The following is a 17749-nucleotide window of genomic DNA, read 5'->3' as shown; positions in this document are numbered from 1 at the left end:
AAACAAACAAGAACACACATTTTTTCTTTAAAGGGAAAACACACAGTTAAATCCATGTACAAGTCTCGCGTCGGGTGTACGCTCTGACTCCAGACGCTCACGGAACGAACCGCTCCCGCTAGAAGCGATCGCCAGGAACTGCCCCAACGACACCGGCCGCCACCGGTCCCTGCCTCCTCCGTTGCCCACTCTGGCGACGTGAGGAGGTGGGGACCATGGCGCTGCAACGGCGCTGCGACGCCGGCTTGTTGTTAGGGTTGGTCTAGTGTTTTCTTGGGACGCCGTTGGAGTGGTGGGAGCGGCGTCCGGTCAAATAAATCTGCCTAAACTCTATTCCCACACTGACGACGACCTTCACGGCGGCGTCTTGGAGTTGATGGCAACGTGTGCTGCTCGGTCCTTCAGATCGGCGGCTTGGTCTTCTCGTCGTTCTTCAGATCTGGCGAGATCAGTTTCTCGGTGTGTCGCTGGCGTTCGTGGTTATTCGTGACGACGCTGGCGGCCGGGGCGAGGTGGTTCTTCTGGAGCGAGGATGTCGGTCCGAAGGTGGTGGATCTGCCGTTCCTCTCCAACTTTGTTGGTGGGAGGCGACAAATCTTGATCCAAGACAGCACGGGGACGTCCCCCGGTCGACGTGCCACAGCGACATGTGCCTTGCTGCGTGTAGCGGGCCTGTTGGCGATGGTGCTTTCTCTGATCTTGGAATGGTGGAGGCTCGGCGTCTCTTCCGGCGTTCGCCTCGGCGGCGCTGGAGTTGGGCGGCGGCCGTTCGCTATGGTGGTTGCAGGAAATCATAGGAATCGTTTTGTATTTCTTGATCTCTTAGATTTTTATCTACAAATTCAGGATAATCATTTTATCCCGATTTATCTTTTAGTTTTTACATGTGTTGTTTATTGTAACTTGTTTTTCGATTAATGAAACGTGTGGTTCTCTAAAAAAAAGTCTCGCGTCGGGTCATCGTTGCTTCCAGCGACACAAGAGACGGGTAGGGTTCCTTGCGGCCGAAGCGGCCACGCACGCACCACACCACAACTTAGACAGTCCACCCGCCGCCTCGCGGCTCCAAAACCCTCTCCTCACCCCCGCCCCCTAGGGTTCGCTCCGCCTCGCCTCGCCTCGCCGCGCCGCCGCAGCCATGGGTTCCTCGCTCCCGGCCAAGGAGGCCAACCTCTTCAAAGTCATCGTCGTAAGCACCCCCCCCCCCCCCCCCCCCCCCCCCGCTACTCGAATCGATCTGTTCGGCCTCTGAACCCGCTGCTCCGTGACCGCGCTCCGCTCGATTCGGCAGTCTGGATGCAGCCGAGCGATTGGCGATGCTCTAGGGGAGTGGCCGTCGCAGGGCTTTTGTTGCCCAGGTGATTGCTCGGGTCGCTAGGTTGGTATCGGGCCGAGGTGAAGCTTTGATTTGCGAGGGTTAGATCAGTATAGGTGTCTCAGAGAAGCTGTTGCTTGGGAGACGGTCGTTTCGCCAGTAGAGTGGTTAGTTTGCTTCGCGGTCTGGGCTCGACCTGTGCTTTACCCTGCAAGGCTGAATTCGTGAAGTTGCTGGTGCTAGAAGCCAAATATATCATGTTTTTTCGACCTTATTGATATCTGTAGTTCAAAATCATAGTAGTGAATTCAGTGTCATGTTATATCTAATCTGGCATCAACTCCTCCTCGTAGTTTCATGTTAATAAATGTTATCTTGTCACGTGGACTTGCATCTTAACATTGTCCAGTAGCATTCGGTGATAGTTGAAAGGCCAAGACTGGCCGCCGGTTGGAGTGTTACTATATTGGCCTGTCGAACCTTTTATAGTAACACTACGCAGGAGGTGAACTCGTATGAGACACATCATTTGAACATTTTATAGTTGCTGGGGCTTCTTGTTTAGTGTTTTGATCATTTGAGTGTATTTCTGCTAACACTTTTGTAGAACCGTTAAAAGTTACAATAATTTGCACCGTAGACATGCAGACAGTGCAACTTTCGAGTCTTCCATGACTGCTTCATACCGGGATTGCATGTCTAACTATTGTGGCATGACTGGCATGCCCACCTCTTAACATTCTGTACTCCCAAGTTTCTGATGTTTTTATGTTTGCATACACAGAAATCATATGAAACTAAGCAGTATAAGAAAGGGTTGAAGGCCGCAGATTCCATATTAAAGAAGTTCCCTGAACATGGAGGTCAGAAAGATAGCATTTGATTTGTTCAACCTTTTGTGTTATTCTCTTGCTCCCTGCAGCCTCCTCTGACCGCGTACTACTTTGTCTTGTTTTTTGTAGAAACTTTATCGATGAAAGGTTTGACACTAAATTGCATGGATCGGAAATCTGAAGCATACGAGCTTGTTCGCCGTGGATTGAAGGTTCTTAATCACAACGGATTTAGTCCAAATTTTGTTCTGTGACGACTAAGTTGATTATAAAAATGTAACTAATATGTATGGATCGAATTAAATATTTGCAGAATGATCTGAAGAGTCATGTGTGCTGGCATGTCTATGGTTTGCTTTACAGATCAGATAGAGAATACAGAGAAGCTATAAAATGTTACAGAAATGCTTTGAGGATTGATCCAGACAATATTGAAATTTTGCGTGACTTGTCACTTCTCCAGGTTGGTACAAGAAGCCATTGCTTTCCCCCCTATTTTCTGGGTAAACCAATTCTCACCTAACATACAGCTGCATTCAACTTAACTTTTTCTTCCTCATGTAATGCTTCATCTATTGTTCATCATTGATGACTTGGCCAATAAGCATGTGCACATTTTTGTATTCCAAGCATTTGATTTTATCGAGGTCTTAGTACTGGATAAGTGAAACCAACTTTTGTGTTGGAGATTTTTTTTTGGTATCAGTATTGGTAACATTACATGGCACTCCTAACATTCAATGAAACTTGTATTTCAGTGATATGATGTGTTATAAATAAAGGTTTTCTGCCTTCCAATGAATGAATCTTACTTTTTCTTTTTCACAGGCGCAAATGAGGGACTTGTCTGGCTTTGTTGAGACTAGACAACAGCTTCTGACATTAAAGCCAAACCACCGTATGAACTGGATTGGCTTTGCTGTATCTCATCATTTGAGTTCCAAGTATGCCACTTTCTTGGTTATGTTGAGTCGATCTAGATCAATCAATTAAACCATTAAATCATATGAGCAATTGAGCAAATAGGGCCTTGGACTCCACCTCAATTCATATGTTAAACATCGAATGATAAAATTCCAGTACCAGACTTTGAACCTCTTTTGAATTCTTAGTAAGATCTTGTGTGATCTGCCACATGGTCAGCATTAAGTATGGGCCGACTTTTATCACGTGGCTGCCTATAATGCATCATTTATTGAATTGGTGCCAAAACATCATAGCATAATGAATGCACGTAATGCCACATGTGTATTTTTTTGGCAGATCAATAGTAGTATCTTTTTGTCTTACCTTCTTGCTATATCAGCTGTGAGGATTTTCTCACATCGTTATTCACAAGCTGTGTACTATTGCATGTATGGCAGGCTGTAACCTCCATGATACGAAAACTCACCTCTAATATCGTTGTTTCTGTGACCCACCTGTAGCTCTTCAAAGGCAATAGAAGTACTGGAGGCATATGAGGGGACACTGGAAGATGATTATCCCCCAGAAAATGAGCGATATGAACATGGTGAAATGCTTTTGTATAAGGTACACTTCTCTCCCTTTTCTGAGCCGGCATTGCAGTGCCAGTAACAATGTATTGGTTTACTTTAAGCGTACAGTGAACTCTTATTCCCGACAGATCAGATATCAATAGCATCATATGTGTTTGTCATATCATGGTCTGGTTATTGTTAAACCTGTATGTAATTGCTGACATAGTGCTGTAAAAGAAAAATCTTTGGAATGGTTTATAAGCATTCTGTAATCTTGACGCTACGGTACTACTTGCTGCCCATCTCTTTGAACCTGGCTGTTTTTTTTTGCTATGTTCTTAATCTTCTCCCATCTGGATTTTCTTTACATGTCGAACTTATTAGTATTTTTGGCATAACGTTCTTTCTGCGTGCATTATGTAAGTTCTACTCCATCTGTTCCTAAATACTTGTTGTTGGGGAGAACTAGACTAGTTCTCTCCAACAACAAGTATTATGGTACAGAGGGAGTATTACTTTACCCCCACTTCCTCATGCTAGATATAGTTTGTTGTCTAAATTACCTTTTCTTACCTCATCAAGCAAAGAATACATAATGCTAACTTCAGTTCTCAATATCTTTATGAACATTTACGTTGAACATATGGAGGTGATATGTCTGTAGTCTAAAAACAATCCTTCATAACTATACCATCACTAACCTTCACAGAAATAATGAAAATGGAATAACTGGTCAAAGTTGTGCTGTGGTTTCCATGCCAATTTCTCAAATGTCACTTGTGACTGGAGGAAGGACATGGTTTCAGTGTGCTACATAATTATCTGTTTTCAACCCTCCCTTGCCCCACCCTTAATTTCAAAGCTTTCTTCATGCTCTAACTCAGAAATAGCTCACATTATTTCACTATTCATTACTATTATTGTAACACAGATATCGTTGCTTGAGGAATGTGGGATGCTGGATAGGGCCCTTCAGGAGATGCACAAGATGGAGAGTAAAATTGTAAGTTGTATCTTACTATCTTTCCATGTTTAAAGGGAAAAAAGTAGAATTATTTTTAACATGTTTGCTTCTTGAATTTTGGCTGCTAGGTTGATAAGCTCTCATTCAGAGAACAGATGGCCAGCATTTTGTTGAAACTTGGCCGTTTTGATGAGGCAGAGAAAATATACAGGTCCCTCCTTTTTATGAATCCTGATAACTACAAGTAAGTTGCTTCTACTCATTCTCTCAATCGTCTTTGTTGGTAGTTTATGTCTATGTACTTTTGCTGCTATTTTGTTTACATGTTATGTTCTTTTCGTCAACTAAGTAGGTACCTGTAGGTGCTGTTGTCATTCATATGATACCTGTATTTAGGAGCTATTATTTTTTAACCAGCTTACAATTTTATCTCTAGATGTGTTTTTAGAAGCTTTGGTGGATTGCCATCTTACCGTATTTTCATGTATGTGACCTAGATAGCATTTTATTGTAACCTGTTGCAAATTTAAAATCTTAGCCGATTGAGCAATTCGACCAACTACGGTACCTGCATTTTGATGTTGGTTACAATTGATCGTCTTCCTCCACATACGCAATCTCTGTGTGGCAAAACTTTGCATACAGTTGATTAACCTCTCTTCAGCTATTGGCTCACACCTAAACCCTAACCCTTGTATGCTTGAATGTTGGTATTTTTGATTCGGCAGGTGATATTAATCTCCACATAATGCAGTAAGGGCCACACATTCATGATAAAAGGGAAACTATCACAAAATTTGACCTAAAAGTCTGATGTCATACAGTCCTGGCTGGTATAGTAAACCAACTGCTGATACTCTAGAATTGGTTGTTGTCCTGTTTTACTCAGGTACCTCATAGCTGTGCAGAAGTGCCTTGGCCTATACTGTGAAAATGGCCAATATTCCGCTGATGATGTTGAACGATTAAGTGCATTATATAAATCACTCAAGGAAGAATATAGTTGGTCATCGGCTGTTAAGGTAAACCATCTAAAATTGTAATCTCATTTGCATCGGTATCAGTTTTTGGTTCTTGTATCCATGGCTGAGACCTTTCTGGACACGGCCCTTGATGCAGGCATACTTCATTTTGTTTTGCATTTTCATGATAATATTTTGTTTTACATGCAAAGTTAAATGTTATTTTCTCATCCATATTGACTGTAAGTAGGTCATATAACCGACAAGTCATTAATCTAAGTTCTTCTCATACCCTCTTTGCAACAGCGCATACCTCTTGATTTCCTAGAAGGTGAGAAATTCCAGGAGGCAGCAGATAATTATGTCAGACCTCTTTTAACCAAGGTAATTATATAAATTTTAAAGTGGTGGTTTCTAGTACCTCGAAGGTGTCTTGTGATCTCTGGCTGTGTGTGTAACATTGCCTTACGATTTTTATCGGGTTTACTGGGCAGCATGCTGTTACTCATTGTTATTACTGATTGTAATGTGTCCCATATCTTTTAGGGAGTGCCGTCACTTTTCTCTGATTTAAGCCCGCTTTATGAGCATCCTGGCAAGGTAGCACAAGTTATATTAGTCAACAGCAATTGCTTTTTCTTATCTCTTGTTTGTGCTACAAACCATTTACGGGACAATTGTGAAACTCATTAACAGGCAAACATATTGGATCAATTGTTTCTTAAGCTAGAAGATTCAATTAGGACTTCGGGATGCTTTCCTGGAAGGTAATCCTTTTTGCCTGGTCATTATTCTCAGTTTTACCATTCTTCCCATATCCTCATTAGTGTTATTGATCATAGCTCATCTTAAACTGTGAAATTCAAATTATTGCTTGGCACCTGTATCGGGCAAAACATGATATCAGGTTTTAAAATTTTTTTGGTACCGAACTGAGACCATTTTTGTTTTTTAGTCAACTAATCAAACATTTATTTAGTAGCACAACAATATGTTTATGTGCTTTTACTGCAATATTAGATTAACACTGCTCATCACTTAGTTGGCGTCTTTCAAGATGAAAAAATCAAAAAATAATGAGCTAGAATCCACCTGGAAGGGGTATCTAGAGGGATTTGTTTGCAAGGCATCTTCTCAACCATTCTTGCACAAGGAACAATGATTCACTTATTTCAACTTACAGAATCATGAGAAACAAAAGTTGTATGGTTGATGTATGCCAAATTGTGCAGAATTTTGATGCTGTCAGAGCTCATACCATTCTCGGCTGTAATACAGCAATCCTGATTAAAAAAGCGCTATTAGGCGCTCGCTTAGGCGCTGAGCGTTGGCCTAGCGCCTCGCTTTGGCCCAAGGCGCTCAAAAAAGCGGCCGGCGAGGTCCTCCGACGAGAAATCAGTTTCTCCGGCGAGGAATCATGTTTCTCAGGCGAGAAATCAATTTCCCCGGCGAGGATTCTACCTCCCCTGCGAGGATTCATCCTAGCCGACGAGGGATTCAGCTACTCCGACGACAAATTGACTAATTCCGGCGAGGGATCAGGCTTCTCTGGCGAGGGATCGAGCTTCTCTGGCAAGGGACGGAGGAAGAGGGAGAGAAGCAGCCTCGTGTAGCAAGGGAGAGAGGACGAGGGGAAGAGGGTGAGGAGGAAACCTAAATTTCCTGTGGACTGCACCACATACAAGAGCTTTAGTAGGAGGATATGAAGATGGGCCTGTGGTTTAATGGGCTAGGCTGGCCCATCTAGTTTATTTCTTCATCCTACAGTACTAACGCCTAATTGCTCCCAATTTCGCCTAATCGTGCCTAAGCTAGAAAAACGCAAGTAGGTGGCTGAACGCATATAATTAACGCCTAGCGCTTTTTTGAATTTTGCAGCAAATTGTAACTTGAAAGTGTTCTATCATTCTATTTCAAGCATGCCGCTTCTTAAAAAATCCTGCTACCTATCATACTCCTTGAAAGTAGTCATGTGTTATCACTAGCCATTGCTACTATGAGCTGTCCGTGAACCTGTAGTTTTGACTTAATCTGTAAACTGTCATGTATTTCTGTAACTGTTTCTTCCTGCAGTTCGCAGATGGAACCTCCATCCACACTCATGTGGACTCTGCTGTTGGTTTCCCAGGTTAGCATTTGGTGTGAACACCTGCATTTTACCTGATTAACCACCGAGTTATTTTTGAATATTTCTTTTGAAGTTGCATCATTATGTTTGTCGCATGTCATGATGCAGCACTATGACAGAAGGAGCCAGTATGATATTGCTCTGGATAAAATTGATGAGGCCATTTTACACACGCCAACTGTCATTGATTTGTACTCCATAAAGGTACATCCTCTCCCCATGCGCACATGCGTTCTCCTTAGTATGCAATTAAGCTGCATCACTATTTCTCGAATATATGACTCCCTAAAAATTCCACAGTTCTTTTGGACTGAAATTTCATTCTTACTTAAATGGTTTCGTTTGGTTCCAATTGCTAGTTTAATACAACATCTGTAACTTAAATGTAAGACGTTTTTGCAGTTTGAGTACATAGCCTGCTGTTTTAGACGATAACACTTTATCCTAATTTTTGACATTTTTGTAATCACTGCTGGTTTGGTCTTTCTTTGGATCCCCCCACCCCCCTCTTTAATAATGAAATAGCCTACATATTTCTGCCGCATTCTCCTAAAAATGGAGTTGTTTACCCTTGCTAACATTTCTTGTCTTGCCTTTCCAATCTGCAAAATTTTCTTTCCCCAATCTACTGGTCTTGCACTCATACTTTTTTGTGCTCTTCTCGCCTCCTCTAAATAATATTCCCTCCATTCCAGAATATAAGGTGCACACGCTTTTCAAGATAAAACTTTGACCATCAATTGGACTAGTAATACATAAATCATGTTACTGAAAAATTATACCATTGAGAACTTCTTTCGGATACAAATTCAATGGCATAAATTTTTATGACATAAAACCCACATTTCATTGGTTAAATCTATGTTTAAACTTAAATCTTGAAAAGCGTGTGCACCTTTTATATTATGGAACGAAGGGGGTAGTAAATGCTCTTATTTTGTTTCACCCTACATTGTGTTTAAATGGCATAACTCTCTGTTAATAACTCTGCTAATGCACATGCTTTATTTCAGGGAAATATATTGCAACATGCGGGCAATTTTTCTGCAGCAGCAGCATTAGCGAATGAAGCTAGGTCCATGGACCTTGCTGATCGTTATTTAAATAGCGAGTGTGTAATGCAGATGCTTCAAGCTGATCAGGTATATTCAGTTAAAAATACAACTACAATTTTTGCATGGTTCCGCTGGTGTCTGTTTTAGTATTACATCAGTGAACCTTATGGCAGCAAACACTACACATTTAACTGCTTATTTTGCGGCTTGTGAAGGTCGGGCTAGCTGAGAAGACTGCTGTCTTGTTTACAAAAGATGGAGATCAGCACAATAATCTCCATGACATGCAGTGCATGTGGTACATGCTTCCCTCCCTCCTCCACTATTAAGTTCCTATTTTTTTTTCTTCACTCTCTAAGTCCATGATCTCTTTAAGGTATGAACTTGCTTCTGGCGAGAGTTACTTTCGTCAAGGTGATCTTGGCCGGGCTCTGAAAAATTTCTTGGCTGTTGAAAAACATTACACTGATATGACTGAAGATCAGTTTGACTTCCATTCATATTGCTTACGGAAGATGACACTTCGGGCATATGTCTCTATGCTGAAGTTTCAAGATCGTTTGCATGCTCATGAATACTTCCACAAGGCTGCTGCAGGGGCTATCAGGTAATGGTTCATATAGTCTTCTCTATCAATTATTTTGTACTTTCATTCAGAGATGTTTGTAAAGCTATTGTTAAAAATTGTAGGTGTTACATGAAATTACACGATTCTCCATCAAAATCATCTGCTGAGGAGAATGACGAGTTATCAAAACTGCCAGCTGCTCAGAGGAAAAAGTTGAGGCAAAAACAGAAGAAGGCAGAAGCTCGAGCTAAAAGAGTAACCTCCAAAACTTTGTTTTAGATGTATCACTGCTAAGTCTGTCTTAATTTGCCCTTAAATCTCGCCAGGAGGCTGAAGAGAAACAAGAGGATGAAACAACTTCGTCCAACAGTTCGAAATCTGGGAAGAAACAACAAGTAAGGCCAGTTGATTTGGACCCACACGGTGAAAAATTGGTCCAGGTATTCATTTTCTGTGTGATCAGGTGTACTCGTAGTATTGTACTTTTAGAAACATTAGTCTTATCTTTTTAGGCCATTGAGTGGTTTCGTCTTGATTTTATGCAAGCTTTATCTTATGCATTTCTGTTTTCAGGTTGAAGATCCACTTGCAGAAGCCACAAAATATTTGAAGCTTCTGCAGAATAACTCGTCAAATTCATTAGAAACTCATATACTTTCATTTGAACTTAACATGAGAAAGCAAAAGGTTTTACTTGCTTTTCAGGTATGATATTATGCACCTCAGTTTTGGGGATATCCAAGTCTTCTGTTTCTCCTTCAATTCTGCTGGAAATAAATTTTAACCCATTAAGAATCTAAGATATGGTATCTCTCTTGATTATAATTGAGAGAGCCTCTGTTGCTTTACTTATATTGTTCATAGACTGATGCTAATATTTCCTACATCATGTTTCTTTACGGTAAATTATTTATGAGAATGTTGTAACAACTTCTGTGTTGTAATTTGACCAATGCAAATAAACTGTACATACACAAGTAATAGGTTATGCCATTCTTTTTTGCATTTTCCACATATAGAAGATCATAAAGCACTGCCGAATTAATTGATAGTTCATGCTGGCAATATCGTCGCAAACAAATATTCCTAACTCTTTCAAGCGCAGTGCATATATCAATATATCATTGCAATAGTGCATTTTTTGTTTACATGGATATAACATTGCATCGATTAGGTACTTTATGTGTAAGTGGACGGATGTAGATCATACCATTTTGGCCATTGAATTACCTGCCGTTATTGCTTAGTTGGTGTATGTGGGGTTGCGGAAGATGAAAACCAAGTGATCTGCATATTAAAAGTTCTGTGTAGTGCTTTGTTTTAAAGTGGAAATTGTTTCGATCGTTGAAGACGTTCTTAAATATACCGCCTTTAAGCATTAGGTTTTACAGCAATATATTAGTTTTTTCTTAATATTTCAGGACTTCTATGACAAAATGTACTAACATTACTTCTATCAGAGCAATTCTGGTATACAAAGCTTACCTGCAAACATTTTTTTTTTGACGGGAAAGTTTATCTGCAAACAAACTTACCTACATAGGAACAAATGCAGTAGTATTTAAAACTTAGAACTAGATACACTATCTTAATTTGTTAAATAGCCTTCTTAGTTTTCTTTATCTATCTCTTGTTACAGGCGGTCAAACAGCTCATTAAATTGGACGAAAATAATCCAGACAGTCACCGAAGTTTGGTGAGTATCCAGAATTGCACCTTGCAGTTGGATTTTTCTACCATAATTCTATGTAATGCCATAAAATTATTTTCCATTTTCTATTTATGAGTGCCTCAGAGATCATGTTCTCTAGAGCTCTGGCTTGGCTTTGCATATTTATCTAAATTCCCTTAGCCTGAGATTGGCACTATAAGTCTGACATATTTGTTTGGAAGCACTCAGTTTATGCTAGGTCTGATTTTATTCTTCACAGGCAACACAGTTTGTTTACCTGTGTGGGGTTTATTCTTTTATTTGCATTGCTACAAGGAGTCAGACCATAAACGCTGAGTGCACTTTGGATTTAGCAGTGCCTTTTGAACTTAGTTCTTCTCTTGGTTTGGACGGAGGAAGTTGGTGATCGGAACCCTGTACAATGTTTTACCGGGGTAGACTCTGCAGATGATGTGCTGAGTAATTGCCCTTTAAGGAATGACCATTATATTACAGGAATTGTTACTTTTGTAACGTGAAAATTCTTCTGGAGGATATAACTTGTTCAATTCAGTGAAATGTACCAAGTATGTTTGTTGACCAATTGCCTAAACCACAAATGGAATCCTCTTTTATTAAATGGATGACTAGGAGTTTATTGCCACTATCTGTGACCTACTGGTTACCTTTTAGCTTTTAATCTGTTTAGGTTATTGTTTGTTGTCGAGAATTTAGTGATGCTTTCTTAGTATTACTATTACTATGCTTGGAGTGTATTTAACATGTGTTAATATGGAATGCATACATATTGTTCATATTTCATTTATTTTTTCATCATGAGCTGACTGTTAGCAGAAAATATATTCAACTTTCTTTATTTTATTTGCAGATAAGATTCTTCCACAGGATAAACAATCTTCCGGCCCCAGGAACTGATTCTGAGAAATTAATATGGAACGTTCTGGAAGCTGAACGACCAGATCTAAGGTTCTGAAATGGTGATTAATCTTTCAGTATGCATTTACTCCAGTTTATTTGACCAGCGAGTTCTTGCAGGCAATTACACGGGAAATCTCTTGTTGAAGTGAATATTAACTTCCTTGAAAAGCACAACGGTAATTATCTTCTTTTTTCCGTTTATGGACCTTTTCTTGACCAAGAATTTTACTAATTCAAATCGATCTTTGCTAGCTTCTTTGACACACAGAGCAGCTGCAGCTGAAATGATGTACCTCTTGGAGCCGGATAAGAAGCTGCAGGCAATTAAATTAATTGAAGACTCGACAAATAACACAGCGTCAGGGTAAAAATATGGAAGAAGAATATGCCTCTGATTTTATTCACTTGCTGTGTACATAGTATTTATGTCATCTGAACTTTCTGCAGAAATGGTGTGCTTGGTCCCATTAAGGAATGGGGCATTCAAGATTGTATTGACGTTCATAAATTGCTGGATGCTGTTTTTGCTGATAAGGATGTTGCAAGCAGTAAGTTTCAATATGGCATGCCCAAATTGCTTGTTTTCACCATACTTTTATGTTTTTGAGGGCAATGGACAAGACCTCTCTTTCTGCTGCTATAGTATGTTGGTTGGTAAAATAAATACATATATTTGAGAATAACCGATTAATTACAGTACTGAACTGCGCTGGATGCTATAATATGCCTGGCCAATAGATTCTTACTGTTAATTTTATATTGTCAGTATTAACCTCAGCATCTCTGCAGGGTGGAAGGTACGCTGTGCTGAATATTTTCCATGCTCGACCTACTTTGAAGGTGTGAAAAGTGCTATTAATGCTACTTCCGAGAGTTCACCAGAAAATGGAGATGTACCAAGCCCACAAGCAAAAATTGTGGAGGGAGATGCACACAGTTTGAATGGGACCATGCATGTTGTGGATGATCTGAGCAACCTTAGCATGAGGTAAATGCGCCAACTAGTTGCTGCCTGGTTACAGCTGGAACAGAAACATATTTGGAACTGGAGCCAGTGTCCAATTAACCAAAGTTCACGGCAAGACATCTAAGTGAGAAGGTGTTTTGAGCACAGTGATTAACTTCTTGATGCATTCATTTGAAGAGTATATTATTGATTGGGTGCTGAGATCTCTTCAATCTCCGGTGATTATCTCTGTTCCAGATTGTACCTTTTCGTTGTCATCTTGCATATGGTGGAAGGTCAAAACCTTTCACCCCAGTTACAATGAGGCTTGGCCATGGTTTGTTGCTTGGCAGCAACAGGATGTTACGATTATTTTGTCGAAGCCGATCTTGAATTTGTTGCCTGGTGGTTCTTTTTGTTGCAGTTGTCATCCTGCATGCATGTTGGACAACAACAATTTTTGGCATAAAACAGTTATTAATCTCAAACTTTTGTGAACCATGAACATGTTGTTTGCAGTAGTTGGTGTATTGGGGGTTGCCTTACCTTTGCAACTTTTGGTCCCCATGGATGTAAATTAGCCAAGTTAATCCTGGACATCGATATTGTATTTCGGTCGTCCAGATGAATAATTATCAATGTTAAGTGAGCTTTTTTTTCTTCCGCATGCGTAGTATGCTTTCATGCAATTGATGAATTGTTAATCAATCTGTAGTTTTATTATTTGCTCTTGATCTCATGTGGTGTGTGCCATGTTGACGTTGTCATTCTGGAAAACTAATTCGTGTGAGGGTACCTACAATACTTGCAATGTCATCTCCTAATAAATAAATGATTAAGAATGTCATCTCCTAATTCGTGTGAGCGTACCTACAATACTTGCAATGTCATTATGGAAAACTAGTAGAATGTCTGCGTTGCTATGGACTATAAGACATATAAGTAAATGAAAGAAATAAATGATTAAGAATGTCATCACGGTTGAAATTCATTCCTCTTTCATATGTTCGTCTGCAGGGCCGACCCTAGGGCGAGCTTGATGACATGGGCCCTAAGTCCTCAAACCATATATATGTATGTGTGTGTGATAAAAACAATCATTTGCATAATGTTAAGAGTAAACTTTTAACTATACATTTTTACTTAGATATTTATGACTATAATAATTGTTGGACAATGTCATATTACGGCAGAAAGACTAAAAAAATGAAACCAACATGGCATAATTAACTCAAATTTTGATTTTTTTTCCTTCGGGATCCAGTCTTGTAGAAATTTATACAATAAAACACTGGACATGTACAATTTTTTTTAGGATGGATGAATACGTACTTGTGAAAGATTGAATTAGAAATTTATACATCAGAATTTTGAAACTTCGCGTGCACTGAAATTGAGGGATGGATAACTTTTCTGATAGACTGGACGAACTTGCGGAGTCTGGATGGTAGGATGCCATTGGAGCCTGGATGCCGGATGGTCTGGTTGCCAGCACGGCGCAGCAGCAGGCTCGCGGTCTGTCATGCGTAGTATAAGTAAAAGTCAATGAATGAACTGTTGTTTTATTGATCATCAACATGGGGTATATATACAGGTGATCCCGACTCTTCAGATGTCGGTTTACAAAGAAGAGGCGCTTGTTGGAGGCGTCGGTTACAGGAGAGGCGCCTGTTCGGGGTGAACAGACGTCTATACATGAATAGACGTCCGTACAGACTTTGGGCACTATTAATAACGGCCTATGGCAGTTAGACCTATTTCTAACACTCCTCCTTTATTGACTTTCGTGATTTGCCAATACGATTGAGTGAGGGTTTACCGATGTTCCAGTCATTGAGTGCACAACTGAGCTAGGTTGTGGAGGTCGTTCTTTCACTGGGTGTTCATTATCCATTTGATTATTATCAACGCTAGGTTGATTTACATTTATACTAGTTCAGAGGGTTTCTTCCTCTGTTTCCTTTGTTGCTTGCGAGAAGCTGAGTCCCGTTCTCTGGTCGTATTTCTCCCCCTCTTCCTTTGAACAGAGGGTTGAGTGGTTTTTGTTGGTACCTCCACTCTTTCGGACGCATTTCTGGTAGGATTGTAGGATTTTGTAACTCCTTTATAGTCAGTAAATGAATCTGGCAGGTTATTTGTAATATGTTGCAAATTAATTATTTTCCAAACTTAAAGTTCAGTTTTTTGAGTACGTGGGTCAGAGGAGGAAATGCCTTGGACATTCCAATCGATTTTCGGGCATTCTTTTTGGTACTTGATGTCTCCCCCTAATGCCGGGAAATGTTCCTCATTAAAAATGCAGTCAGCGTGACGGGCTGTGAATAGATCCCGAGTGAGGGGTTCAAGGTACTTGATTATCGACGGTGATTTGTACCTCACATAGATCCCCAATTTCCTATGTGGGCCCATGGATGTACGCTGCGGTGGTGAGATGGGCACATATATGGCGCATCCGAATTTACGCAGATAGGAAATATTTGGTAGATTTTCACGTACTAATTGCAGAGGGGAAGTGCTGTGAGATGCAGTTGGTCGCAATTGAATTAAGTCAGGAGCGTGTAAAACTGCGTGACCCCAACATGAAGTTGGTAAGTTGCAATTCATTAGCAAGGGTCGCGCAATGAGCTTAATTCTCTTAATTAGAGACTCTGCCTATCCATTTTGTGTGTGGACATATGGGACCAAGTGCTGAACTTTGATTCCTAGGGCTATGCAATAATCATTGAAGGCACGTGAGGAAAATTCAGCAGCGTTGTCCATTCAAATTGACTTAATTCAATTTTCAGGATAATGAGCTTGTAATTTAATTACTTGTTTCATTATTTTGGTAAATGCATGATTTCGTGTGGATAATAGACACACGTGAGACCATCGTGTAGATGCGTCAATTAGAACCATGAAATACCTAAGAGGTCCAGATAATGGTTGGATAGGACCACAAATATCGTCTTGAATTCGTTCAAGGAATTGGAGTGGTTCTCCTTGAATTTTAAGATATGAGGGTCTTAAAATGAGTTTCCCAGTAGCACATAAAATCCGAAGATTGTGGGAATTTAGCTTCATTCAAGTCATGACCATTGGAATTGCAGATAATTTTCCTCATCATTCCGATACCGGGATGACCAAGGCGATCATGCCAAGTTTGAAATGCATTTACATTTTAAAAAATTACCTTATACGCAATGTGTTCTACGGGTTTTATGTAAGTGTAGTACAATCCTGATGACAAAGAGGGAATTTTCTCAAATATTCGTTTGCCATATCCGTGATTTTTGGTAAAGAGGAGATATTCCTCTTTATTTTCTTCATGAGTTTCGATGTAGAAACCATTTTTACGGATATCTCTATAACCTATGAGGGTACGAGTTGAACATAGGGAGGGTAAATATGGCACGTCCAGTGCCAACAATTACCGCACCGCGTCCAACGATTGTTAAAATATCTCCATTCAACTTTGTAAGAGTTTGGAAATACTTTACTTCCCTAAGTATAGAGTTTGTGGTGCCACTGTCCACAAGGCACATTTCCTCCTTCATTGGATTTAACTCCCGTAGAAATCTTTCCCTGTCCGTTCCTTCCTTCCTTGTCTCCGGTGATTGCTCTCCGGTGATTGCTCTCGGTAGAACCTAGTGCATGATAACGTATTATAAGTAAAAGTCAATGAATGAACTGTTGTTTTATTGATCATCAACATGGGGTATATATACGGGTGATCCCGACTCTTCAGATGTCGGTTTACAAAGAAGAGGCACCTGTTGGAGGCATCGGTTACAGGAGAGGAGCCTGTTCGGGATGAAAAGGCGTCTATACATGAATAGACGTCCGTACAGACTTTGGGCACTACTAATAACTGCCTATGGCAGTTAGACCTATTTCTAACAATGCGCATCAAGGGGCGACAATGATCGGCCGAGACGTGTACATGTGTGCAAACGATCCCTGAGCTTCAGATTGATTTGATTCACACACTCGTACGTGCCTCGCGACCCTTTGCTAATTGCTGCTATCTGCAAAGACAATCGGGCCTAGCCCATCTTTTTTTTTCTCTGTCAAATTTTCCCTACAAAACTTTTTGCTGCTATATTAGACATGTATACTAAGTCATGCCCCCCTTCCGGCCTGGGCCCTGGACCATTGCCTCTCTAGCCATACACCAGGGTCGCCATTGATTTGTTCGATCTATCTGTCATGTTATCTTGGATATGCGGTCCAACATTAAAAAGCCATCCACGACGCACCCTTTAATTTTCCCGTTGGACCCTACCCTTTAAACTACGTTTCTCTCTAGAGCTCTATGCTTTAAAACCGTATGACGCTCACCTCACCTTCACCATGGCGCCTTCTCTCTTTCACATCATACTTTTTTACAGACTGACAAGGAGGAGTCCCCCGCCAACCATCCCGCACCGCTCCGTGCCCCGACACCCTCCCTCATGTTCGTATAAATCCACCAGCGCTATCAAGGAGGCGTGCGCCGTCAGTGATGTCCCGCGGCCAAGAAGACGGATTTGATGTCCTAAAACCATCTAAAACCTAATAAACAAAATCTAGCTGAAATATAGATTTTTGATTAATATTGCATGGATACAACAATCAAGAAAATATATTGAGCAAAGAGAAAATTTAAAGGCCCCACAAGTATGGGAAAACCACACTGACTAATTTGTTTCTACTACAAGTAAAACCGGAGAGATGCAGGTATCAATAAAAGGCATAAAACTATTTCACAAAACCATCATGCACTTGCTTACGTGTAATGGAAAAAAACAGTATTACATACTTCGGCCTCCTTCACATGCTCTACAACTTTGTTTGTACTGCTATACCAAATTGCCGATTGTTTAAACCCACTTTTAAACATTAATATTCATATTCTATTTAGTAGTGGCATTAGCCAGGAAGTAATT

At 40.4% G+C, this 17749-nt stretch overlaps 1 protein-coding gene across 1 annotated transcript; it reads left to right on the top strand.

The window, feature by feature from the left end:
- Positions 1-980: 980 nt before the first annotated feature.
- Positions 981-13502, top strand: LOC123443885 (N-terminal acetyltransferase A complex auxiliary subunit NAA15). The gene is made up of 26 exons (XM_045120430.1): positions 981-1189; positions 2100-2178; positions 2278-2360; positions 2462-2611; positions 2977-3092; positions 3576-3681; positions 4561-4632; positions 4722-4837; positions 5483-5615; positions 5862-5939; positions 6102-6155; positions 6252-6322; positions 7629-7683; positions 7792-7887; positions 8697-8825; positions 8954-9036; positions 9115-9345; positions 9429-9561; positions 9633-9746; positions 9880-10011; positions 10946-11002; positions 11847-11944; positions 12014-12072; positions 12149-12260; positions 12344-12444; positions 12686-13502. The coding sequence occupies exons 1-26, from the start codon at positions 1139-1141 to the stop codon at positions 12886-12888; spliced, it is 2712 nt and encodes a 903-aa protein (XP_044976365.1). The 5' UTR covers positions 981-1138; the 3' UTR covers positions 12889-13502.
- The last annotated feature ends 4247 nt before the right edge of the window (positions 13503-17749 follow it).

The sequence above is a fragment of the Hordeum vulgare genome, chromosome 3H (assembly GCF_904849725.1).
Source record: "Hordeum vulgare subsp. vulgare chromosome 3H, MorexV3_pseudomolecules_assembly, whole genome shotgun sequence".
NCBI classification, from domain to species: domain Eukaryota; kingdom Viridiplantae; phylum Streptophyta; class Magnoliopsida; order Poales; family Poaceae; genus Hordeum; species Hordeum vulgare.
Note: the sequence above shows the minus strand (reverse complement) of the source record. Positions and strands in the feature narration are given on the sequence as shown.

Coding starts and splice junctions, on each gene's coding strand:
- LOC123443885 (XM_045120430.1), top strand. CDS start 1,139: ATGGGTTCCTCGCTCCCGGCCAAGGAGGCCAACCTCTTCAAAGTCATC. Junction 5,940..6,101: donor TCAGACCTCTTTTAACCAAG/GTAATTATATAA, acceptor CATATCTTTTAG/GGAGTGCCGTCACTTTTCTC. Junction 6,323..7,628: donor TCGGGATGCTTTCCTGGAAG/GTAATCCTTTTT, acceptor TTCTTCCTGCAG/TTCGCAGATGGAACCTCCAT.